Raw genomic sequence first — 25,888 nt, 5'->3', positions numbered from 1 at the left:
CCTTCAGTACAAATAATAACAACAACAACCTCAAAGCATATGCTGCAAAGTGGTTTGTTTTCATAGAGGTGCTCCGAAGACTCTGGGAGTCAAAAACAAAAACCATTATACAACACTACTCTAGTCGACATTAAATCCAGACTACCCTTCCCATCGTTGTCATTTTTGAAAAAAATAACACAAAAGAAAGTGAATGTACCACTTGACTATTAAGTACATACCAAGTCTTTTGTTCACCTTCTTAAAAATAAAGAGCAACATAATTTTATTATTACATAAAACTACTACAATCAAGAAACTCACAAGCACAGGTAATAACAGGTGAGAAACTTAACTCAGCTTTCAAACCAGTACTTTCAGCTACTGCACAGGACTTCAGAAGTTAATTCAGTTCATCAAAACTAGTAGTACAAACTATTATTTTCTTAATCAATAACTAGCTTTGCTATTGCTCCTTCATTTGTACTTGTTAGCTTTTTTTCTTAACAAGTCACAAAGATAGGAGAAAATGTTTATTCTCTTGGAAAGAAGTTCGGTTTTACTTGGGCACAAAGTATCATGCATCAGCAGGAATACTTTCTTCATTCATCTCCCAAAGCTGTCTTTCCACCCTGTCTCTCTATAAAAAAACCCAATATTTGTAAATGTGTTCCTTCAGTAGGAGCCATTAACTGTCTCAAATTAAAATTCATATATGTATTCCAAAAGTATATTAAAAACACTTGCAAAGCAGAACTGGTGTTAAACTAGCATAAAAACTACACTTGACTATATTACTTGTGTATATATACCCACGAGATGCAATATAAGCATAAAAAACAAAGACTATTAGAAATCTCATTATTTTATAAACTGTTTGACCATTTTGACTTTTTATTAGTAAAACTTAAGTTTACAAACTGAGAATTTATGGGCATTTAGATTCTGCTATCATCTGCCAAAAAGAATATTTTACATTTAGCTGCAGAAAAACCTGGAAGTACAGTAACTGGACTCGCAGAAATTAAAGCTAGTCTGACTGTCAGCTGAACCATAAGTTTTCTCAAGCAAATGGATCACAACATCATAGAAAAAAAACATAATATGCAAAGTAATTCAATGTAACAATCTAAATATCTTCTGAACTGTTGCATAAAGACATAATTAAAATGTGTTTGGACCATTTAGTTGTGATTATATGCTGTCTTATAAAATTGAAGAATTCTTTTTTATTCTTTGTAAATGTTACAGAAGTCTTCTTTCTGCCTTTGCTGGTACCTGTATTTCCAGCCAGCAAACATGAATAATCTGACACTAACAGAAATACTTTACTGCATTGATTCCATGAGATCTTTTTACATGATTTAAACATTCTAAATCAACAACTCAGAAAAGTCTACACCTACATTACATACAAGAAAATGGGAGCACAGGAAGTTTAGTTGATTTAAAGTCATAATGATATTGGTAGAGACAGGAAGTACTCCATTAACCATCTGGTATTTTCCACTAAAATAGCAATATCCGATTGGTTTAAAAACTACAAAGCATTATAGGCATCATTTTAAGCACAAAAGATGGTTTATATTAGGAGATGAAGTCAGTGTACCAACAAGTACAGTAGTTGTTATTCAGTTTGTAATTCCACATAATCAACTTCCCCATCAGAAGTTTAAAGATTTCATTCTTTTCTCCTGCACTTTCTTACAAGAACATCTTAAAAACAATAGCCTTGATTTTAAAAGCTAGAAACTTACCCGATTTAAGACCTGGTCCTAACGTAAGACCTGACCAAAGGTCACCAACAGCATCACATACTCTGACTCCTAGAAACTCTGCTCCCACCTTTGTTGTGTCTACCTTGCACCTTGAAATAATTTTTTTAATGCTGGTGCTGAAATAGTCCACTTTGCTGCTGTCAGCACAGCACCAGCTACAAAACAAGATTTTCTTTCCAAGTGAGACAAGATCTCATCTTTACCTTTAAGACTCTTAACAGAAGGGTCTGTGTATCGCTTATCACTGCCCTTGTTTCTGTGTTCTCAGAACAGCAGCAGACACTGCACCTTAATGAAGCCAAGGTTTCATCCTCTTAAAACCCACCTTTCAGAAACATCTGTAAACCCTATTTATCAAGCTAAATATGCTTACGTCATCTAACTCCTCAACTCTTTCTTTCATTCACAGGTCTTTAAATTCCCATATTCTTTATGACCAGACTACTAAAGTAATGAGATGCTGGATGAGCCCTAGCCACCATATCTAGATGTTATTTTAATATGAATAACTGCAGTTCATTCTTCAGGGCGCAGGGGCAGGGGAGGATAGGGGGTGTGTGTGTGGAAATAATAACAAAAACCACTGAAAGAAGCTTCTATCCTCAAAAAAACACTCTTGGTACTATCACATATTTTCACAAGATCAATATCAATTAAGTGTATATAAAAAACCACAAGTTTGTATAAGCAGAGGAATTGGATGAATTGGTAACACAAAATAGTTTAAACCACAGTAAGAAGAAAAAACCCTACTTACTGAAACAGCAATCATGGTGCTGTCAGGCCGCCATTCTGCTTGTTTATACGGTCCAAATTGAGAAGCTGCTTTTGGTAGTTCCTTGTAGCTTACGATTAATACACTGGGCTGGAGGGAAAAAAAGAAAAATTACATCTCGTATCTAGAAGGAATGTTTGATATATTGCAATATAACTCAAAACAACTATGTTTCCTTAACAGCAACAACATGTTGTTCAAGAGGGACATTAAAAAATTAGTTCATATTTGACTACACAATGCGTTACACAATGGTGCTTTTAAAGTGAGCTTATGGAGAACTCCTGCCACACTATCATTCCTAATCTCACTCTCTAAAGCCCAGGATGTTTAAACAAAATACTCCGTTTGCCCAGAAAGGAGTCAACACAGAAGTAGTTTCAATTCAGTCTAAGGGTGACTGGATGGACAGATGAGGAGAGGGTGGTGGATATTGTCTACCTTGACTTCAGCAAGGCTTTTGACACAGTCTCACAGAGCATCCTCATAGGCAAGCTTAGGAAGTGTGGGTTAGATGAAGGGACAGTGGGGTAGACTGAGAACTGACTGAAAGACAGAGCTCAGAGGGTTGCGATTAGTGGCACAGAATCTAGTTGGAGGTCCGTAACAAGTGGTGTTCCCCAGGGGTCAGTACTGGGTCCAGTCCTCCTTAGTATATACATCAGTGACCTGGGTGAAGGGATGGAATGTAGCCTCAGCAAGTTTGTCAACAGATACAAAACTGGGAGGGATTGCTGACACCTCAGAAGGCTGTGCCGCTGTACAGTGAGACCTGGACAGGCTGGAGGGTTAGGCAGAGAGGAACCTGATTAAACTCAACAAGGGCAAGTGTAGGGTGCTGCACCTGGGGAGGAATAACCCCATGCACCAGTATAGGTTGGGGGCTGATCTGCTGCAGAGCAGCTCTGAGGAAAAAGACCCAGGAGTCCTGGCAGGATGACCATGAATCAGCAATGTGCCCTTGTGTCCAAGAAGGCCAATGGTATCCTGGCATGCACTAACAAGAGCACGGCCAGCAGGTCAAGGGACGTTATCCTCCCCCTCTACTCTGCCCTGGTGAGGCCACATCTGGAATACCGTGTCCAGCTCTAGGCTCCCCAGTTCAAGAAGGACAGGGGACTGCTGTAGAGGGTACAGCAAAGGGCTACAAAGATGATTAGGGCCCTAGAACGAGGAGAGGGTGGTGGATATTGTCTACCTTGACTTCAGCAAGGCTTTTGACACAGTCTCACAGAGCATCCTCATAGGCAAGCTTAGGAAGTGTGGGTTAGATGAAGGGACAGTGGGGTAGACTGAGAACTGACTGAAAGACAGAGCTCAGAGGGTTGCGATTAGTGGCACAGAATCTAGTTGGAGGTCCGTAACAAGTGGTGTTCCCCAGGGGTCAGTACTGGGTCCAGTCCTCCTTAGTATATACATCAGTGACCTGGGTAAAGGGATGGAATGTAGCCTCAGCAAGTTTGTCAACAGATACAAAACTGGGAGGGATTGCTGACACCTCAGAAGGCTGTGCCGCTGTACAGTGAGACCTGGACAGGCTGGAGGGTTAGGCAGAGAGGAACCTGATTAAACTCAACAAGGGCAAGTGTAGGGTGCTGCACCTGGGGAGGAATAACCCCATGCACCAGTATAGGTTGGGGGCTGATCTGCTGCAGAGCAGCTCTGAGGAAAAAGACCCAGGAGTCCTGGCAGGATGACCATGAATCAGCAATGTGCCCTTGTGTCCAAGAAGGCCAATGGTATCCTGGCATGCACTAACAAGAGCACGGCCAGCAGGTCAAGGGACGTTATCCTCCCCCTCTACTCTGCCCTGGTGAGGCCACATCTGGAATACCGTGTCCAGCTCTAGGCTCCCCAGTTCAAGAAGGACAGGGGACTGCTGTAGAGGGTACAGCAAAGGGCTACAAAGATGATTAGGGCCCTAGAACGTCTCTCTTATCAGGAAAGGCTGAGGGACTTTGTCTTTTTAGTCTGGAGAAGAAAAGACTGAGGGGGCATCTGATCAACATCTATAAATACTTTAAGTGTGGGTGTCAAGAAGATGGGGCCAGACTTTTTTCAGTGGTGCCCAGTGACAGGACAAGTAGGAATGCGCACAAACTTGAACATAGGAATTTCCATCTAAACATGAGGAGGAACTTCCTTACTTTGAGGGTGGTGGAGCACTGGAACAGGCTGCTCACAGAGGTGGTGGAGTGTCCATCTCTGGAGACATTCAAAACCTGCCTGGACATATTCCTGTGCAACCTGCTCTAGGTGGACCTGCTCTGGCAGGGGGGTTGGATTACATGATCTTCAGAGGTTCCTTCCAGTCCCATATCATTCTGTGATTCTGTGTCTAATGCTTAAGATGAAGACTCCTATAATGAAAAGGACTGTCAAGATAACTAGGATGAAATATTCTGTAGAGAGTATTTGGTACAATCATTTACTTAGTTTCTACTAAATTCATCAGCCATTCTATTAAAAACAATGATAATCAGGAAATCTGTTTTATATGCCTTCAAAAAAAAGTTCCCAGAAATTGTGCAGAAAATCCACCTCTATAGTTTGCGAAAAGATTTTGCATAAGCTGAGATGCGCCCATTAGCACCTCTCCTCCCAAGAATGGAGAAAAGCTTTGGGGTCATGATGAAAGTAGTCGAGAGCTATGACACAAAAACCTAACAGAAAGTTACCCTTCCTTGCTCCAGTATTTAGAAACATTCTTCCTCCTTAAATATATTTAAGAACTGTCTGTACTTTCTTGCTCTTGAACCAGAAATAGCATTCAGCTTAGATACGTATTTTCCTTTCTGCTACCCTCCACCACTGGGAGGCGAGGACACAGAAACATCCATATATATTAGTTCGATGACAACTGTACTACTTCTGCCTTCACTTAAATTAAATAAGCCACGCTTTTCTTTTTACAATAAGAAGTCTCCCCTCACCTTCATAACAGATGCTCTCCCTAAATTTACCAATGCCAATTTCTTTTCAGAGTCGTAGTAGCAAACTCTGTACCAAAAATAGCACACTTGTCCAGTTCCTGGGAGGGAACCACAAGGCTAAAGAGTAATCTCTCTTTTGGCTGAAAGTAATGATGAAACAGCTTGGCAAAGCTTGTCATCCACCACTAGGACCACAGTTGATGGCAACCTACTATTGTTGCTAGTTTGCTTGCTCAAACTGTAGAAGCTGGTACAACAAATCTAAAACCATTAGTTCTATCCAGAAATCATGTGGGTGTCTGCTACCCCAGAATGAAATGGTTATCCACTACCATCACATTTGGAATCAGTCAGCTTCAGTTTCCCTTAAGAAAACGTAGAGTTACAAACAAATTAATGTGAAAAGAAAAACACTATGAAACAAAGTAATTGGGTATTTTCACCATACATATAAATAAAGAGCTGAATTAATACCACACGGGCAGTCAGCCTTGGTAAATTCTTAGTATGACCTTGCATCCTGTAAACAGCATTATTACTTAAATTTCATACCCACACAGAACTGAATTATCAAAAATACATTTAAATATTTACATGGTAAAGTATACAAGCAAACTAATCTTTACGCTAAGAACCTTTACCCTAAGAACTCTTTACACTAGTCTTTTCAATTCACGTGGCTTCTTTTTGCAGATGTTTGCAAATCGGATTACCTAACATCAAACAGACAACTTACAATTCTTAACAGAATCTTATTGATTGTTCTCGTGAACGGTCTTTTACTGCTTGGCTTAGACCCATCTTAACTACCTTCGATAAACACAGAAAAATTGCCTTTTGACAGTACACTCTTGGTAATCTGCATCATTAATGCAGACTTAGAGACTGATCTTAAAGCACTTGTGTGCTTCAAGTGTTTTAGTAGCAGGAAAAAAGTTTTAGGAGCCCATTAATGTACAATTTTCTTTCTATATTGCTGCTTTTACAAAACATAATGATAGTATTTATACTGTAATGTTCTGGTGACATTTATTCATGAGAATGCTGCTATTACACCTTAGAACATGGAGTAACGGTCTGCGTGCATTCCTACAAATTGATTTCTAGACTGATCTCATTCTGTGCCTTACAGATGAGGACTAAAGGAGTTAACATTAGGAGTGCAGGTAATCATTTTTATCTTTTCACAGTTTGAGTAGCTTCTTTTCTTATTAGAAAGCAGACCCACTTCTAATATAATAGGTCACAAAGGCTACCTAGCTAATGGTTAAACCATAAATATTTCACTGATACAATTTATTTCCACATACTCCACAACTCAAAAGCGTTACTTCACACATGAGGAAAACTCTAACACACCAACTTTATCCCCCTGTTCACAAGCTTCCCACAAAAGTGTGAACTGCAAGGTAAACAAAGCTAAAAGGGCAGCTCACTATCCTGCTCTGCTCATGCAAGAAAAAGAGGCATTTTACTTCTGAAGTAATTGATTACATCTGAAGTGACAGAAGATGTATAATGGCACAGAAATATGTTCTAGAAACAGGAGTGTATCGGTCTAATTTAAATTACTTGCCCCAAGCAAAGCAAGCAATTAAACCCCCCTTTTAGCAAAAATAAGGGCCTAATAAGCACAATACTTTTCTCTGGTTAGTTTTAGATATTTAATTCATAGCCTGTACAGAAACAGTAGGGATTTAGATTATATTACACAGATCTTTCCCTAAATCTTTACATTAGTTTCTGTTGGAAAAACCTACTCTCCATGTCAGCTTCACAAAAACTCCATATTTTTCATCTCCTCACACCTCTACATGTAGCTACTAAAATTACAAAGAAACAGAGTTAAAAACAACTAATGAAACATGCATGCAGTCTCAAACATGGCATGATATTGATCCTCCTTCTTTATACTGCTTAAAATCTGGTTGCTGTAAATATTAATGGTAGAGCCACAGCTTTGGAGAAACTGGTGGTCCCAGAACCATATCAAGTGACCTAACAAATGAAGAGTTGTTTAAAAAAACAAATGAACAAAATTTGTCTACAGAACAAAAGTAAACACCTTCAGTTTTTAAAGGAAGAAAAGAACTAAGTAATTCTTTACTCAAATTGCAACTTAAAGCTAGCAAGAGTTTCCCAAAATAGATAAGAAGCGTATCTGGCATTTCACAATCCACTGCAGAGAAAATCTAGCATTTTGATGTAGTACATTTTGCCTCTCAGGAGGAATGCAAGCTCAGGCAAAACAGAAGATACCACTCACTTACAAGCAGAGCACTGGAAGTGGTGAATGCTCACAGGAAAACAAAAATGGTGAAAAAAGGAAAAAAAAAAAAAAACCAGGAAAGATGACCTTAAAAAGAACATAGTAGTTTCATAGTATCATTACCAAAGAGTAAACAAATTCTCCAGTGGTCTAGTTAATGCTACTGAAAAGAGAGAACCAGAACTTCTTGTTCCCACAGCTAAATATACTTTATCTCTTTCCCTTCCTATGCACCACTCAGCTGCTTTGGCTACCTTTTCACAAGAGCACTTTTCAAAGGAGCTCTTACTCTGAAATCTTTATGCTTTTCAGCAATGCCTTTCTAGCATAAAACATGCGTCTCGGCAAGCTTAGACATGGGATATTACCATTTCCTTCTCTAAACACAAACATTTTACCACAATTAATATAAATGCAAATCAAGTAGACTTTTAAAAGCTAAGCTAAAACTGTTGCTCCGAACAGGAGGTCTTCAAATCGGACAAGTAGTACACTTGGACAGCAGCCCTCATGTCCTAATTGAGATGCTCAAAGGGCTTTGAAGAAACCAATTGGAGAGAGGTAAAAATCACTGTTCATTTGACAGAATATCAGATAATGAAAAAATTAGTTTTCCTTAATTTGGATTCCATGGTTTGATTGCTACATGTCAGGTTAATCACAAACTGTGCATATAGTAGATTTAACAAGTTAAGTAGGTCAGCAAACACAATGGAAAACTACTAGACTAAGTTTGAGAAGTAAACGTCTAAGAGCACGTATGTACTTAGACACTGAAATTCCTACCGCTACTTTATTTTCAGTTGCTCTCTTACCATTAATTCACTTGAACTCAGAAAGAAAGAGAGTAAGACAGGAACACTATCATTTATTAGCAGTGTTAAAAATTCGCAGAAATATGAAGTAACACTCTTGGTCAGGCCCGTGGATGTTCCTGTAAGACACCAGCACTCCCTATTATTGTTATCCAAAACAAAGTAGTAGTTATTTTATCTGTATTAAATATGAATAGCAAAATCATATCTTTGCCTAAATTCTAAGAACGTTGCATCAACCAGTTGATATAGTCATACTTACATTCTTATGTAATGCAAAAAGTTAAATGACTTTTTTAAAACACTGATAAAGTTGCACTGAATCCAATTATTTCTGCCCAAATAATCCCAAGAACACTGAGAAGTCCTGAATGTTTTGTCTAGCCTATTCATAACCAACATGTGCAGCTCTGAACTCCAATTTTTTATTTTGCTATTATTGTAACTACAAATCCAAAGTAACTTGAATTTTAAGCTCAAGTAAATTTCACAATCCTTAATGCTTCCTTCTCTCTTTTAAAGGTTCTCATCCTTAATGCCACCAATTCACCACTATTAATTTACGATTTTTTATATTTAATTACAGTTTTCAGACACTGAGTATCTGGCAATCTTTTCACAACTGTTATGTCTAGGAAGAAGATTCTTGTATTTCCAGAGAACATGCAACAGTAGTAACAACTGACAAGATGGTATTATATATAGGTTTAGGTTTTGTAAGGGAACATCAGTACAAGAACCTGCACAGCTGTAGACAACTGCCAAATCCTAATATTCTCATCCCATAATAATTTACTGTTCTAGACATCAAAAATTAATCTCATTTAGAATCAAGACGCAATTTCTTTCAAAAACACAAATGTTCTGTTTAGTAGTGTAAGACAAATGCTTCAGTGCTTCATTAGGCTATAGGCACAAGACAAAAATCAAAACCAGCCTGTTCTGATAAGCTCATAATCTAAGTGACAAAGATAAGGCTGGAAGAAAACAGAACAAAAGCCTGGATACGCTTAGATGGTCTGTGCTCCACTTTAAAGGCTGAAGCGCTGTAGGTTTACAAAATAATATACCAGAAAGGTAAGACTGAGAAAAGAGAAGTACGAATGCATGCATGAGGGAGAAGAAAATTCATTAGTAAGGACTAGAAGGAAAAAAAAAAAAAAAAAAGACCGCAAAAAGCCATTTTGTCAGTTACAGACATAAAAGGTGGTGATAAAAGAATTTGTTATAAAAACATAGCTTCCTTAATTCAGTTTTAAAAGCAACTAGAAAGCTTAGAGCGAGCAGAGCACCTATCTCAACAAACACAGCAGACACAGCTCCTAATACTGTGCTTCACGTAAACTACTGTGAAAGAGTTCAAAAAAAGTAAAGTGCAGCAGAACTGTCCATCACTACACCTTCCAAGTGAAAGTTAATCAACAGCTCAAAACTGTTGCCAGTAAGAAAGGCCATATTCTGTAGATCTTCACTGCTTCTCAGACCCATGAAGTGCCACGTGCTTAGATTTGGATTAAATGGAACCGTATGTGATGGATAATAGGCTCTCTAACCTCATCCTGGCAAAAAAACTCGTATGTGCAACTAACTGGACAGTCAAAACGCATAACCTGAGGATGCTTTTCTCTTCATGTAATAATTCTGAGATGTCTTGCAGGGGTCATCTATTTAACACTAACACAGGAAACACTGAAAACCTGGTAAGGTCTACTGAATATTCACGTGGGAATTTTATATTTCACACAATAAATCCATCAGTCTAACAGCTATTTCTCTTTTCTTCAGTTATGTAACGACAAAAACCTCTTCATAATAGAAGCAACAGCACAACTGTTACGGTTATCAGTGTATAAAAAGAAATGGCTTCTTCAGACAAATATCTGATGGCTATCAGTAAGAAGTCAGCATCTCAGGGGTTAAATTACTAAGGAAAAAAACACAACACAAGAGGCAAGACATCTTAGTTTGCACTGATGCTATCTGTGTCATTGTTCACAATACACAATAAGATGTCTATTGTCCATTTTGCAATCCAATTTCAGATAAAAACGCAAAAAATATTGTATATAATCCTATCCAGGAAAAGGTCACATACAATAATTCATTAAATTATTCCGCTTACAGTTCTGAGATTAAAACATAATCCTGAAAATATGGTGGAAATACTTTATTTTCTTTTAAAGTCCACTTGTAACAATTATTACCAAAAAAAACCCACAGATTTTTTTTAAGATATTTATTCATATATTGTATGAACTATAAGCACTGGTGTCACAAGCAATTCCTTTCATAGTGTGGCAAAATTCCAGATTACTGAGACGAGAAGCATAATCTTTGTCGTATTTGTTTAAATAACATGTATGCTTAGATTTAAAGCACATATCAAGCTCAATTCTAATACTGCAATAGCTAGGGACTGAATAGCACATAAGAGAGAGTTATGAGAAATGTTTCAATATAGACTTATTCAGCATTTAGAATGGACAGAAATTATTTGACAATCTAGGATTCTGACATGCATGCTTCCCCATAAACTTATAGTTCATTTGAATAATCTGATTCAACATCAGGTCTGTATTTGCATACAGAAACAGGAAAGTTTAAAAACAAGGGCAGATGTAAATCACAAGCTGATAAGCACCTAGGTAATTAAGAAATGCTCCTCAAAATGAGTAGCTGGGGCAGGCTACTCTTGGCTTCAAAGAGCTTACAAAACTGGTTTTAACTGGCAGTCATAGCAGATAGCCCAACACCCTCCAGTAGTTTTCATTAAATATTCAAGGCCAATTCCCATTCCTGTCACTGCCACAAGTTTGTTAAGATTAAGGAGAGGAAATGCTGAACTATATTTATACATACAACTACATCATCAGACTATTCTTGTGGCAAATAATTCTCTCTTCAACATATACAGGGGGAAATCCACGCATCTCTCACACTTCTTCCCTCAGTTGCACACACCTTCCCTTAACACCTAGAGCCCTGTGGGCAAATACCTAGAATTCCCTGTACTGCCTCAAGCTCTTACTTCATGAGATAACCAAACCATTTTAAAATTAAAAGCCACTACTGTTAAAGGAGTAACACTTTCAAGGAACCAACTGCAATGCTCCCTTGAATCCTTCGTGAGCTGAAAAAAAAATAATCAGGCATCTATTTGTTCATCAAGCTGACCAACCCTGTAAAAGCCATCACTCATCCACCGGAAGAGCCACTAAAATACAGGTGCAAGCAGGAATGATCATTACACTTAGGACTGTACAACTGCCTCATGAAACCCCACCATTAGTTCCCAAGTCTATCTACTAAACACCAACTGCTTCCTTTTAGCATTTTAGAAAGTTTCTCTCATCAACTGAAGTTACTCATTTTAAGCATCCAACCACATAACATTACCAGAATGAAAACACTGATAAACTTTCTAATGCTGTCAATGAAAACAGTTTCACTGGCTCTTACAGTCAAGGAATCTTTTGAAGCACCTAGGCCATAAATTTCTTCTGATTTAAGAAAAATACTTGGATCAGCATCTTTAAAGTGGGATGCATTTAATACAATCCATTGGAATGCAAGAAAAAAATATGCTTTGTAACATTAATAAAGTAAAATTTTAAAAATGTGGTTTTTTCAGCTAACCTTATGCTGTTTTTCAAACAGTGGAACAGGCCTCCGAGAGGTGGTCAATGCCACCAAGCCTGTCACTGTGTAAGAGGCATTTGGACAAGACGATTTTTGCAGGTCCCCTCCAACTGAAATAGTTTATCCTATTCTATTTTTTAATTTCTATGTCGTCTATACTTGGCAATGTGTATACTAGTACAGTAGCACAGGTGTATAGTTCATAAATAAATAAATGTACACATATCGGGGGTGCATGGTCAAAAATCTTTCACCAATACTGGTGTGTGACCAAAAATGTTCACCACTGACCAGTGGTCTTTCCATCCACAATCCAATCTCTCCCTACAAAACAACATGTAAAATAGTCAAGGACTTTTTGGCTCCAAAACACTGACAGAATTCCACCTGGTCTTACCCACACTATTTACCCCAGTTTCTAATCTTAACACCCATATTGTTTCCAAATCAGAAAACAATCCACACTTTGGGATGAACTTTCCTTAGTTGCATTAGTTCTTAGCACGCAGTAGGTGAAAAAGAGCTTTTAAAGACTACCATCTCACTTGAAAAATATACATACGGAATGTAAATTCACATGCCTGCAAATACTTCAAAGGGCCCCTGTTCCTGAAAAATTCCAAACAGAACTTCACCAGCCTCATCACTTCATTCTTACATGAAACCTTTCATACATAGTTGAGCTAGTAATAAGTCATAACAAGAACATTAGCCTGGAGGCTTTTCTACTTCAAGAAACTGAATTAGACAAGAACTTAGCCTTGCTCTAAAAAAGATACTTCCGACAAATGGAAACATTTTCTAGAATGCAGTGACTTTGTTTTATAAAAGTCCAACATACCATTTTAAGCTTCACCTTCAAAACCAAACAATAAAATCCAACACAACAAACAAAAAATCCCCACCCAAGATCCCAACTAAGTGCATAAAAATAATGCAAGAGATTCTCTTTAAAAAGTGCCCTAAACAGAAACTGTTGTCTTAAAGGATTTTGCTAACAGCTGGATGTCCACAGAGGGGGTGAGACAGTAACATAATTTTTAGCCTAAAATCGGTCAATGATCAAGCCTGGCAAAGTCAGCACCTTTCTCAAAAGCATCCATTACATACTGAATTAAAATGTATTTAAAAATTTTTAATGACCTGTAAGTTCACTCAACTTTTCTGAACTGAATGAATGCTTTTAGTGTTCTGTCTGTAGCCAGTTATACAACATTTAACATTTCAAAACAAGTCCAAGCATGTAAGTTAATGAATGCTGTCCTCAGGAACACGACCATAAAGTAAACTACATTCTAGACAATGGCACGTCTTGAGAAGTACTCTATAAGCCTGTTCCTTTTTAATGTATTTTCCTGGAAAATACGATCAGTTGTGCTCTGTTGGCAGACTACAGCTATTTGTTTAACAACTGGCGAGAGGCAGAAGAGTGTACACTTTATCTACACTAAAGTGCCACAAACCTAGGAAAACAGAGGCCACATGATGATGTTCGCACAGCATAGTTACTGGGCTGATACGCCCTAATTGGATACTTTTATAGATTAAAAAACAGCGTCAGCACCCCACCCAGGAACTAATGAACAGCAACACAGAGCACAACATAAGGTAAAGTGATGAAATCTCAGCATAACTTAACATTTTTAAGGCTGTGACTGCCAGTTGGTACCTTTCAGTAACAGCTTTCTAAATCTGGATTGTTAGTTTTCTCCTGTAATCTGAGATGAACTCTATAAACTACCTGTAGTTGGAGATATTTATAGACAGATTTAGGGTCTAATCTAGGCAGTATTTAAAAGCATGTGGCACTAAAATTTATGTCAATATCACAGCTCTTTCGTTAGCTGCATCGAATCAAACTGAAAAACAGCATTTTTGTTGCCACACTAATTCAAAGGGAATTAAAAACAAGTTATTTAGCCACAATTATTCACATAGTCTCAAACTGGGACATTGCTAGACTAGCAACTTCCATGCAAAATCCATGACAATTCTTGTGTTTAGGACTGCAAAACTTTTAAGTTTTCATAAAAGGAGAAGTCGGTGAACTACTATGCTATATCACTACACAGAATGTTATAGTCTGTTCTGTGTTTTATAAAAATCGTGTTCTATATCTCTTACTTTCACAAGATATTTTACATAAAACACAGAACATATGAAGGCAGAAGACATGAAACATTTGCCAAAAAAAAAAAGCATTGCTACAAACACTCCTTATATTAAGCTTATGCACTATTTAAAGAAATAAAAAGTTGGTTGGAAGCCTCATTTTCAGAATAACAGGTATTAACTCCAAGTAGATTGATCTTGCGTATTTTCTTAACACTACATTGCTATCAGTAAGCACCGTGCTTAACTGCTCCGGTTCACAAATAATCATGTATTTTGTAAGTTTTAGTTCCAAATTTTTCAACCCCCTCTGGAACAGGAACGAAAAAAAAACCCACCCAATTTTAAAGACGAGAGGGCTTTTCAGCTGGGAGAGCAGGGTCTGCGGGCTAACCGGGGGACGGATACTCACTCTGCAGTACCAGATGCTTAGCTGAGACGGGGATAACACTGCGAAGAAAGTTCTCTGGGGATCTGTCTGGATATGAAGAGGTTGCTCCAGGGACTCCAGAGGACACAACAGCCTCTTGGGCCAGCCGCTGAGAAAATACATGGCTGTAGACTTCCTTCTCCCCGAGACGCGGGGCCCCCAGCTCACTCTAGCCTAAGGCGGGGGGACGGCGGGGACATCAGCCGAAGGAGAGACGCAGGGGGGCTCGCCGGCCGCTCGACGGCCTCCGGACCACGGGCTCTGACCACCGGCCCGGGGCCGACCATGCATAATCACCAGCCAACTGACAGGACCCCTCGGCTCAGCGGGGCGGCCCGAGTCCCCCCGCCGCTGAGGCCCGTCGCCGCCAGCCGCCGCTGCCCTCGCGTCGGGGAGCGGGGAGCGCCGTAGCCGTCGAGGGCAGGAGCGGAGAAAGCAAGTCCCGGGAGGGGGGAGAGCCAAAGCGGGCCGCGGCCTGAGGGAGGAGAAGGAGGCGGCGGCGGGGAAGGCGGCCGGTCACTGCTCCAAGCGGGCCCGCGGGAACTGCTGCTGTAGCGGCGGCTCCTGACTCCTGCGGGTGCCTCGTCCGCCCGCTCTCCGTGTCACTACTGCTGCTGCTGCTGCTGCTGCCGCTGCTGCTGCTGCTGCTGCTGCTGCCACCGCCGCCACCGCCGCCCCCGCCGAGACCGCCGCCGCCATCTCCCTCCTCCTTCCCCCCCCCTCGACGGCGCCTGAGCCCCGCGGCGGAGGGCGGGGCGGGGCGGGAGTGGGGCGGGGCCAGCTTCGGAGGCACCCATTGGCCAGGGCGGCGCGGTCTCGCGGAAGTGACGTCATGGCGCCCAAGGTTCCCCGCCCCGGCCCCCGAGAGACTCCGCGTCAAGGTTCCGGGCGAAGACGCGCTGGGGTGCGCGTGCGCGAGGGGAGGGGGCGGAGGGGGGGAGAGAGGGAGCGTGGCGCGCGTGTGCGCGCGTGTTCCGCGCAGGCGCACAAAGGCGCTGTCCGCCCCCTGGCGGAGCGACTGGGGAAGGCCTGCGCGTGCGCGGGGCGGGGAGGGGGGCGGCGGTTGGGCGGGTAAACGGTGGTCCCGCCTGAGGGGGGGGACGTTCTCACAGCGCGGGTGGACAGGGGGCTTCCACCCGCTTTCGACGTGCGAGCGGAGACCCTGAGGTGGCCGGGTATTAAGGTTCGGCCTCTGGGTTCCGCCGCCGGCGGTTGGGCTGCCCCACGGCTGGCAGCAGCAGCAGGAGGCCCCGGCCTGGGTCTGGGGTTGGTGCTTTCGGGAGATTTTTTGGACAAAGTAGTTCGCTGTGGCGCCCAGCCTGCAGGTTAGGAGATGCAGAGGTGGTTTAGTGGCAGAGGGGTGCCGGGGTGGGCCGCTGTCGGTGTTAAAGGCAAGTGTAATGAATAACTGAAGATTTGTTGCTGATCAAATCTTAGGATTATCCTTTTCTGTTATACATAGTGTAAGAAAGTCCTGACTTACACAAACTGCAGTGCTATCAAAATGTGTCTATGTAAGTGAATGTTTATCCTTGTACTAACCAAATGCATGTAAGAGATGGCACAAGCTGATTATGCCACCACCACTTGTAAAACTCGCCTGAAGCCGGATTGTAATTTACTGACCAAACAATTTAAGCAAGAAGAACGAGCCCATTGTGGCAGTCTTGAGAACTCCCTAACAAGAAGAGTTCAAGTCCACAATGTTATATTGCTAAACCACATGAGAATGCCCTGTTTTGACAAGATAAGCTTAACCCCAATGTTATCCGTGTTTTAACTCTGTACTAATTAATCAGGTAGAAGGGGAAGGGTATGAACTAATTTACAGCCGACTTTGTCTTGAAACCGCCTTGAAGCAAGACAGACCAGATGGAGTAAAGATAACGGAGAAGCAGAGGGGTGTACTGAAGGTGTCGAACCTGACCTCTGTGAGGATAAAAAGAGCTATTCAGCTTGCTTGAATTTGCAAGCCTTGGTGGAGCTGCGACTCCCCGGCTGCCCAGCGCTGCTTTTCCTTTCCTACCTTAATAAATATTTAGTGAATCTATTTCGGACTTAGTTTTTTTATTTTAACTATAACACAAGTCTGGGTGAGAAGGAGCTGTGAGTCACCAGCGCAGATGCTGCAGTGGGGCCGTGTTCTGCAGGCGAGATGAGCGCAGGTGCAGGGAGCAGGTGCTCATGCACCGTGTGTGCAGCGTGGTGGTTTTGGTGTCAAGCTTCTGCCAGGTGCTGGCACAAACATTTTTCCCACATGATGAGTTGGATCAAGGATCTGATTCATCTGGAACAAAACCAAGGGTTTGGTGGGGTTTTTTTTCTGCTAGATTATGTTTCAGCCAAGGCCTGTGCTGTAATCTTATTTCTATGACTGCCCAAGATGCTTCTATTCACATATTAATCATAGAATAGCTTGGGTTGGAAGAGACTTTTAAAGGTCATCTAATCCAACCTCCCCTGCAATGGGCAGGGACATCTTCAACTAGATCAGGTGGCTCAGAGCCCCGTCCAACCTGACCTTGAATGTTTCCAGGGAAAAACAATAGCTAGTATAGCTAGTATTCTAAACTAGGAAATGGAAATAATATTCAGGAATGTAGCAGGATCTCTTATTAACTCCCCTTCTATTTTTTTGCATTAGGAAGTAAATGCTACAAAATACATCTTGAAGAATAGGTATGACTTAAAATGATCCTTCTTCTGGGTTAATTACATTTTGCCAGGTTCATCTTCCTTGATGAAAGTAACAGGGAAACTTCTCAAAGAAAGTCCATTAAACAATTATTAAGAGACTTGCATGTCTTTCATATTTCCTTGTAGTTTTCTTAGAGCTACAGTATCCTAACGCATGTGTACATATAAGAGGCAAACATGCTTCCAGCTCGTGCTGTTCTTGTGGAACAACGCCAGATTGTACGCTGAGAGCAGAATTAATGAAGGAAACAACTGTTGCTGTTAATAGCAACTACGTTGTAGGATTTTGTTGTAACTGTGCATTGCGCAAAAGGTAAAGAGACTGATGTCTTTGTAATGTTTGTATTGCTGCTGTTTTTCTTTCTCTGTGGACAGGCACAAGGCACACAATTGAAATTAGAAATAATGGTGATGCAGTGTTTCATTAAAAATGTGACTATCAATCAAAATCCTCACATCAGTGATATGCATATGATCTAAACTATGTCATTTTTGGTGCAATACTGTGGGCTGAATGAAGAACACATGTAGCTGCCTAGAATGGTAATTTGGTAATAATAGACCTTTAATAGACAAACATAGGCTGTTTGTACTTGAGTATGAAAATGTAAGCACATTTCTCAGTGTTGTAGTATCAGAATGTGATTCATAGTACCGTGGGACGCAAAAGTTGTGTAGAAACGAAATGCACGGAGGGGACCCAGCTCGCAGAGTTTCTTGAACAGATCTGGCAGTGGCTAGCACGACACAATTACAGGATATAGCAGTGAGACTACGATAACAAAGCTCGACAGAGTTGTGAAAACCTTTTATGCACAGAAGTCCAGTTGTCAGTTGTCACCAAGTTCACCTAACTGCAGATAAGACTCGCCTGCAGCTGCCTACTGCGTGATGGTCCTGTTGTTTTGGAAACTGCACTCCTGAGATAGCTGTGACCTGCAAAACGAAGAGGTCATGCAGAGCTGTGGGAACATCCAGGGACATTAAAATATCATAACCTTAGATCCATAAGTCTTGATATTAGGAGGCTAAGTGAGAGGAAGGAGGGATCACTGCTGGTGGCAAAAGTAGATCCAGGAGGGTAGATATTCTGCAGAGTTGCCACTGTTAGAGCATTGATTTGCAGCTCTTGCGATGAACCGTCATTTAGATTGTGCAGCTAGCTAGCTCTCACCTAGTCTTATATCTGCAGCTGTGGCATGAACAATTATTTTTAAAAAAAGACTCCTCCCCTGACTATTAGTACTGCCAGCAACAGAGCTTAAAGACAAAAAAAACTTACAGAAAGACTTTTAGTGAGGCATGGTCATAGTCAGTGCAGTGGCATTAAGCTTTTGTCAGGCTGCTTTAAAATGCAGGCTTTATGTCATATAAGCCATAGGAGGTGTGTGCCAATGCGTGAGCATCTGTCTAGTGTACATCAGAATATCGTTATTTCGTCATCTCGGCTACTTAAAACTGGTTATGAAACAAACAAGTCTTTTACGTTGCAGATTTCTGCTGCTGAACTGTGAAGACTGCCATAGACTAGCCAGTTATTTGAACTGCATGTTTTATTAGTCATCCTTTGACTCACCAAAAATGGACTTTTTCATTGAGAACAGATACATGTGAACAGAACAAGGTAGAGCAAATATTGAACTCATTTGCCTATAGACGGTCCACAGAGATGGGTTCAGAAGCAAGTTATAATGGTTGTTAACATCCTTAAAGATGAAATCTAAAGAAATATCAAAATATGAATATCAGAAATTTAAAAAAAAATACTAAAGGGGAAGTTTTTTTGATATAAAACCACAGGAAAATCTTATGTATTTTAAAATTAAAGAGGAAAAAAACCAAGTGGATTATATGGTAAGGCTAGTCAGCTGCAAAGCCATGAGTTTTAATAAAGGACAGAGAAAAATCACTGTCATTATTGCAAACATTTTCTGAAATGGAAGGAGTGTTCCTGTGAAGAGACTGTTAGAAAGAAGGGGAAAAACAGTTTATTCTGTTGTTACTGCAAATTTGAAATCAGCAATCTGTGTTTATATACAGTATATGACCTGAAATACTGGGACAATACTGATTTGCAACATCTACACACCATCATTTTACCACACAAAACAGTCCTTCTGGAATAGAGCAGTACAGTTCTTTTGGATTAATCATTACATTTATACTCACTTTACATCAATTTTTTTTTTTTTTTAATGCCCAGCTATGTTTAAATAGAATAAAGAGGTAATTCTGAGCAAAGAAAGTGAAAGTAATAAAATTCATCGGATACATTCCACCTGTTTCTCCTAGCAATCAATTATTCACAAATGGTCACAAAATCACTGGTAGGTGGCAGAAGTGGCTTTCATGAAGCATTCAAGAACCAAAATTTGAAAGTAAGTTAGTAAATTTGCTAGTGAATTTTGGAGTGGAAATATATGTGGATACAAATATTACAATGAAGTTGTAGTTATAGTTTAGTTAGGCTTGAAATCAAATAAATTTGGGCCCAAAATACTTTCTTCTGTTTATTTGTCTCTGGGAATATAGAAAGGGAAGTCAAAGCAGAGCTGTTACCCCCACATTAACAGCGATACACAAGTATAAAACCAAATATACAGGGAGAAAAAGATTTGAAAGTTCTGAAAGCAACTCTTATCACTTAATGGATTACTCATTGTCAGTGTCAATAAATATATGTGCCAAGACCATGGGGTATCAGATTTATCATAGCTACCACAACATTCGCAGAAGATTTGGGTTCTTTGAAATAAAATCCTTATTAGAAACAACCCTGAGGACTTCAGTTTGGTTTTTGTAAATGCTATAAATTCAGTAGGGGGGTATTTTTTTAAAAATTGCTCCTCAGTGGAAATATCCTTAGAAATATATTATCTTCTTTCAGACTGTATTATCTGGATTTCAGTGACTGATGAATATGCTCTTAGTTCCATGAGCAGCCTACCACTGAAGTGTTTGCTTTGTCCACACAATTGCTTTGCCAAAAGCCATTGTGGTTTCAGAATATGTCTAAAGAATTGCATTCCTTGAAGGTGTTTGATATTTGATACTAGGGGGCCAAAACATCCAGAATCACAGATTATTTTTAAAGCCTTGGCTTTAGGAAATAAGTTTATTCTTTTAGATTCTGGAACACACAATGCAGCCTCTTAAGGAAAGCACCAACATTATGAAGAAACTGGCCAAAGAACTGTGCAAGCTGCCATGTGTGGAAAGAAATTAATTAAGCTTTCTTGGGGTGTTGGCTGCATGTTTTTAACAGGTAGCACCCCCTACCTGAAGCATGGGATGCACAGTATGGTTACTGTATATTACGTGGTTATGGAATTGTGGATGAAATGGTTGGATAGATAGTTCTTGCATATGGAAGCTTTGGTAGATAGGGTGACGTAGACTTGTTGTATATGTTATACATTGGTTTTACTAGATTTTTCTGGAATTTCGTGAACATTTTCTGTATTGTAGCATATGAAACTCACAAAAGTGCACTTGAATTATATTGCTAAAATATTATATTGATACATGTTATCCATAAACTTGTGTTACGGGAACAGTACTATCTGTAATAGATCATGCCTTAACTCCACTGTTGAATTTAAAGAAGAATGTTTTGATGAACAGTAAAGGAGAACATACATGTTAGAGGCAGGAGTGTGACCTGGTAGGCAGTTGGATGTCATCTGCAGCATGGGACACCATTTCTATCCAAGAAGCAGGATCGTGACTTAGAGGTGTCAAGATGCAAAACACATTTGCAGACAAAGTAAAAAAAAAAAAAAAAAAAAAAGGAAAATAGAGAAAATAGAGGGATTTTATTGTATATGATTAGTTGATATAAACTTTAATTTTGTCTTCTATGTCTCTTCATTGTGGACACTTGTCAGAACTGAGGTACGTACTATATGACCTCTGACAGTGTATTTGAGTGCCGATAGCATTATCAGTGCCCTCTGCAGGCTTTTATTTGGTGAGCAAAGAGAGCTGTAGCAACTCCACTTTATTTTGATGATGTATTTGTACTTGTTGAGCTAGGTCTTTTCAAATATTTTGTTTGCAGTTCATCATCTGAACTTTGGAATTTTATTCCCAAGCTGCTTGGAAACAAACAGAGCATGCTGTAGGTGAACATCCATAAAGTTCTGCTCAAACAAATTACACACTTGTTTCAAGAGCCTGGTTTCCTGGCAGTTTGTGTGTTACAACCATACAGCATCCTGGGCAACAGGAATTCCAGTTCCCAGCTCTCATCCCCTTAGGAGCTCATCTCTTGTCTATACTTACCTGGCTGTGTTTGAAAGAAATGGGTGGTCACTTCAGTTTTTAGTTCTTCATCGTTGGTGACTACAGTGAAAATAAATCACCTTTTTTATAAGGGCCTTCTGTCAGATTCAGCCATGTTGATTCTGGGGTAGGGGTGTCCTAAGATCCCTAAAATACAGCTGCAAGTATAACTGAAATTGTTACTATCAGAGGAGGCATCATATTTTTTAATTGTTTCCTGTTCATGTGCAATGTAAAATAAATTATGCTCTATCTCTGATATTTTTCCCCTGTTTGTTAGTGATGTATTGCAGACTTAAAATATCTTCCAGTTGCAGGACAAAACTTGATAAATTATATGAAAATATAAAATTCTATCTTAATAAATTACATGAAAACTGATTGCCCATCCCAAATCATCATTTATTAAATGGTAACCCATTCAATGCAAGAATTATCATCAGCAGAAAGTAGAGCCTTTTCATTTCTATATTTATGAGTAAATTGCTCTTCATGCCTCTTCATCCACTGCCAGCAAGCAAAATGTGTTTGCCAATCAGGAGTCTCAGAGCAGCGAGGACAATTGTATGCGAAGAGTTCTGAATTCCTGCCTGAGACCGTGCAGGGACACCTGGGTCCTCTCTGAAGTCACCTAAGCCTTTGCTGTTAAAATCTTGCTAATAATACGTGCCTCACCAAATCGTTATGTGTGTAAATTAGTTAAGGAGACAGATTTCAAGTTGTTTGTCAAGCAGAAGCTTGTACTTCAGCTGCAGATCTGAAGATGCAACATCAGGACTAGCTGCTAGTACACACGTACACAAAAAGTGTGAATACTGTCGGTTATATTCTTATGTAGACCTCACAAATATTAAAAAACCTCTCAGAAAAATATACCCATTAAAGAAGAATGCATTGGAAAAATTACAGAATGTTGGCTGACTTTATCCACATTTAGAAAAATCTCTAAATATCCTGTGACTTGCTTAGAGATTTGACATTTGTAAATAAACACTGTGTGGAGCTATAGAGCTTGTTCTTCGGGAGATGTAAATTAGATAGCATCAAAACAGTAAAATAAAAGGAGAAGTGTTCTGTGAACTTCTGCTTTTAGGCTACACCCCAGTAGTCACATTTTTTCAGTCACTGAACCATGGCAACCTTTCAGCAGTTCCTTGATAGAGTTAAATAGACATTTTCCTAAATGTAATCAAAGCACTTGTTTTCAGTGATAAAATCTTAATTAAAAAAAAAAAGAGAAGCATTTTAGCTTTTGTAGACCGTACCCACAGAACTATTGAGTGGGAAGCAAACTGGTTAGAATGCTGACAAAACAAAATATAACTGTCTACACCAGAGCTTACTTCTTTTGGTATGCACGTTATATATCATTGAATGCCGTTTTTCTAGCTCAGCTACTGTCTTATGACTTGGCTTAATACTTATAGTAAATAAAGGACAATTAATGCAAAATAAAGGCGTGTGCAGGTGGAAATGTCTCTGCTACTCATCATTTTGGAATCATATGATGAACCATAGCACCAGTTGTTCTTAAACAATCCTGGGAAACACAGGTCTCTGAGTGACTGCCTTGTTTACAGTCTTATTAAGAATAATTACTAGGTTGTATTATGAATACTCTACTTCCATAATAAGAGTTATTTTTCTGTTTTACTTACGTAGGTCAATGAAAATTGCTGACCAGCCCTGAATATATTGAAATAATCTCTGTGACTCAAAATGCACGTGCCCTGATAGAGGAAAGATGCAGCAAGACGTTTAGTCAGAAAACTCTAGTTTAGCAAGCACTTGCTTTAAGTGCCTCTTTCACTCACGTTGGCTTCAGTGGTGCTTAAGTACGTTAAACACTTCAGTGTGCTGTGAAGATGAGAGGTTTTTATTCACACATTGAAAATTAGCATGTTTTTAATGCACTCCTAGACTGGGGCTGCAATATCAACTCTTAAATGCATTTTTAATCATTGGTGTTTTGCCCTAACAAATGCCAACTTAATATTACCTTACTGATAGTAATGAAAATGCTATTTTATCAGTGTACAGTTCAAGGTGGTCTTGTCACTTGAACACTGTTGGCTATTTTCACCCTTTCACATCAAAAAGGGGTACCGAGGCAACAAGAAGAATCAAAGGCCTCAGGACTGCAGGCTGCTGAGTAGGATTTGACCTGGCATTAAGTTCAGTGAACAGGATGTGGAAAATTATTGTACATGAGCTAAAAAGGACCTAAAATGTGAATGTTTGTATGAGTGATTGAGGGTACGCGTATGTTTTACTATTGACATTCAGGACTGATCAGTGAGAGAGGAGGAACTGGATCAGGTCACCTGCACCTCCATGCTCATGTGAGTGTGGTTTGTGTTTACATGGGAATCATGGAAGGAAAAAATGAGGGGGAAAACATTTCAAAATCTGTCAAACCCAACAGTATTAATAATGATCTGGTGTTCACTGTCCCCTCCAGTCTAAGACCTAGGGAGTATCCAGTGAAGCTTGCCTTTGGATAGGTACTGAATAAACAGGAAGAGAAAGTCAGAGGGTCCATTTCTTGAGTAGGCTGTTACGTTGCAGACAAGTTTTCCTCCCATTTTATGATTTTTTTCCAAAATCTGTGGATCAGCCAGATTGATCCTTGAAAAGCACGGAGAAGCTTACGTAAAGGATAAAAATCATAATGGCCAGAGTCAACAACACACTGTCATTTCTGTGTCACCTCCGCTTTGGATGCGTAATACACAGCCTATGAGCAGTCCCCAACACTAAGTGAGGCAAAACTCTGATGCTTCATCCACAGTATCCCATGATCCCCTTCAGCTTTTACTCGGACAGCACATTTCAAAGTGCCCTGTTTGTGTCCTTTGACAGAGTATCCATTTTATCCGAAAACCATGTACAAATAGATAGAATTCTAATTAATCTGTACAGAATGAAAAAGGGAACCCTAGTGGCTCACCAATTACAAATTAACTTTTAATAGATGGATTTGCAAAATTTTATTTTTTATTTAATTCCTCTCATAACTGATAGATAACGGAGAGCTTATGGGAAAGCACAGAGGCAGAACTGCTCTTGCAACCTTTGCTTTTTCAGCTGGAAAAAATTAAAAGCTTGCAAGGCTTGTAAGCAAGCACAGGACATGTATAAGTGAAGTTAGTAGGAAAACTAAGTTTATTGATCTAGTCCATGAAACTGTTCAGTTTTTGCAGCTTCTGTTGAACATAAAGGGACTTGCAAGATCTTGATGCCCTCCAGGATGTAGCTCTATGTATACATTGGAATATCAGACACAACATTGCTCAGCAAAATCTGGAGAAAAAAATAGGTTTAAAAAAAAGCACGTATTCATAAGCAGATGCTGTCTTGTGTCATGTGATATTTTTGCCCTTGTGAGACCTTGGTCTTGTGATCCTCTTCTCCAAGTTCCATAACAATCCTTGAAATACTGCCATTTCATCCCTTCCTACTCCCACTCTGAACTGGATTTCAAAATAATATGCCCCTTGCTGAGACAGCAAGAAAAAATGCCCATGTTACAGGCAGAGTGCTGTGCTATGTTGCAGATGTGTCTGTAAAGATCTGGTGAGAAGCTTCCAAACATGATCTGAAAATCTGAATTGAGGAGCTGAAAACAACTTCTACGAGCAGAAGAGTAGAAGAGGTGCAGAAATACAGAATTTTGTGCCAAGAACAGGACACTACAATTTCATTATTGATGAAGCAGGTGGAACCAGTTAGCAGTCTGGTGTTTCAACAGGTAAATGAGGCAAAATACAGGCCTCCCTCATGTCAATAGCAAAAGAAGGTACCACTTTTGCACCTGTTTGACGAGGGCTAGGTGTCATTAAAACTGTAAGAACACTAGAGCTGGATTCTGAGTCTCTGTTTTTTTAAAAAAGAAGAAAGAAAAAAATCTTGCAGCCATGTTGTTGTTGTTTTCCCTCAATGTTTCCTATGAGAAGCAACTTGTGCTGTTGTTCTCCTGTCGTTCAGAAACATCCCTCACACACACACAGCATCCCTGGACAGTGCTTAGGCATCACACAGCCACACAGCTTGTCTGATTGTATTTATAGAGTCTGACTTGAAATGGCACGTTAGTCAAGTTGCATAAAATATTCAGATATCTTTGTAAAATAAAACCTTCAGAGACTTGCCAACAAAAAGGGATTACTGGAGACAT

General features: G+C 39.8%; 1 protein-coding gene across 4 annotated transcripts in view; it reads right to left on the bottom strand.

Annotated features, from left to right (window-relative positions):
- The window catches only part of RIC1 (RIC1 homolog, RAB6A GEF complex partner 1), a 50,445-nt gene extending 35,099 nt beyond the window's left edge, over positions 1–15,346 (bottom strand). For 3 of the 4 annotated variants that reach the window (XM_014953930.1, XM_014953934.1, XM_014953933.1), the window contains exons 1-2: positions 14,713–15,346; positions 2,515–2,622 (exon numbers count right to left, since the gene is read on the bottom strand). In XM_014953930.1, the coding sequence (XP_014809416.1) occupies positions 2,515–2,622; positions 14,713–14,853 (249 nt within the window). In that variant the 5' untranslated portion in view covers positions 14,854–15,346. The remainder of the gene's footprint in view (positions 1–2,514; positions 2,623–14,712) is intronic. The other variant, XM_014953935.1, reaches the window with a different exon arrangement.
- Positions 15,347–25,888: the final 10,542 nt, after the last annotated feature.

The sequence above is a fragment of the Calidris pugnax genome, unplaced genomic scaffold, assembly GCF_001431845.1.
Source record: "Calidris pugnax isolate Ruff unplaced genomic scaffold, ASM143184v1 scaffold178, whole genome shotgun sequence".
Classification (NCBI taxonomy): domain Eukaryota; kingdom Metazoa; phylum Chordata; class Aves; order Charadriiformes; family Scolopacidae; genus Calidris; species Calidris pugnax.
The sequence above is the reverse complement of the archived record's forward strand: the minus strand, read 5'-3'. Positions and strand labels throughout refer to the sequence as shown.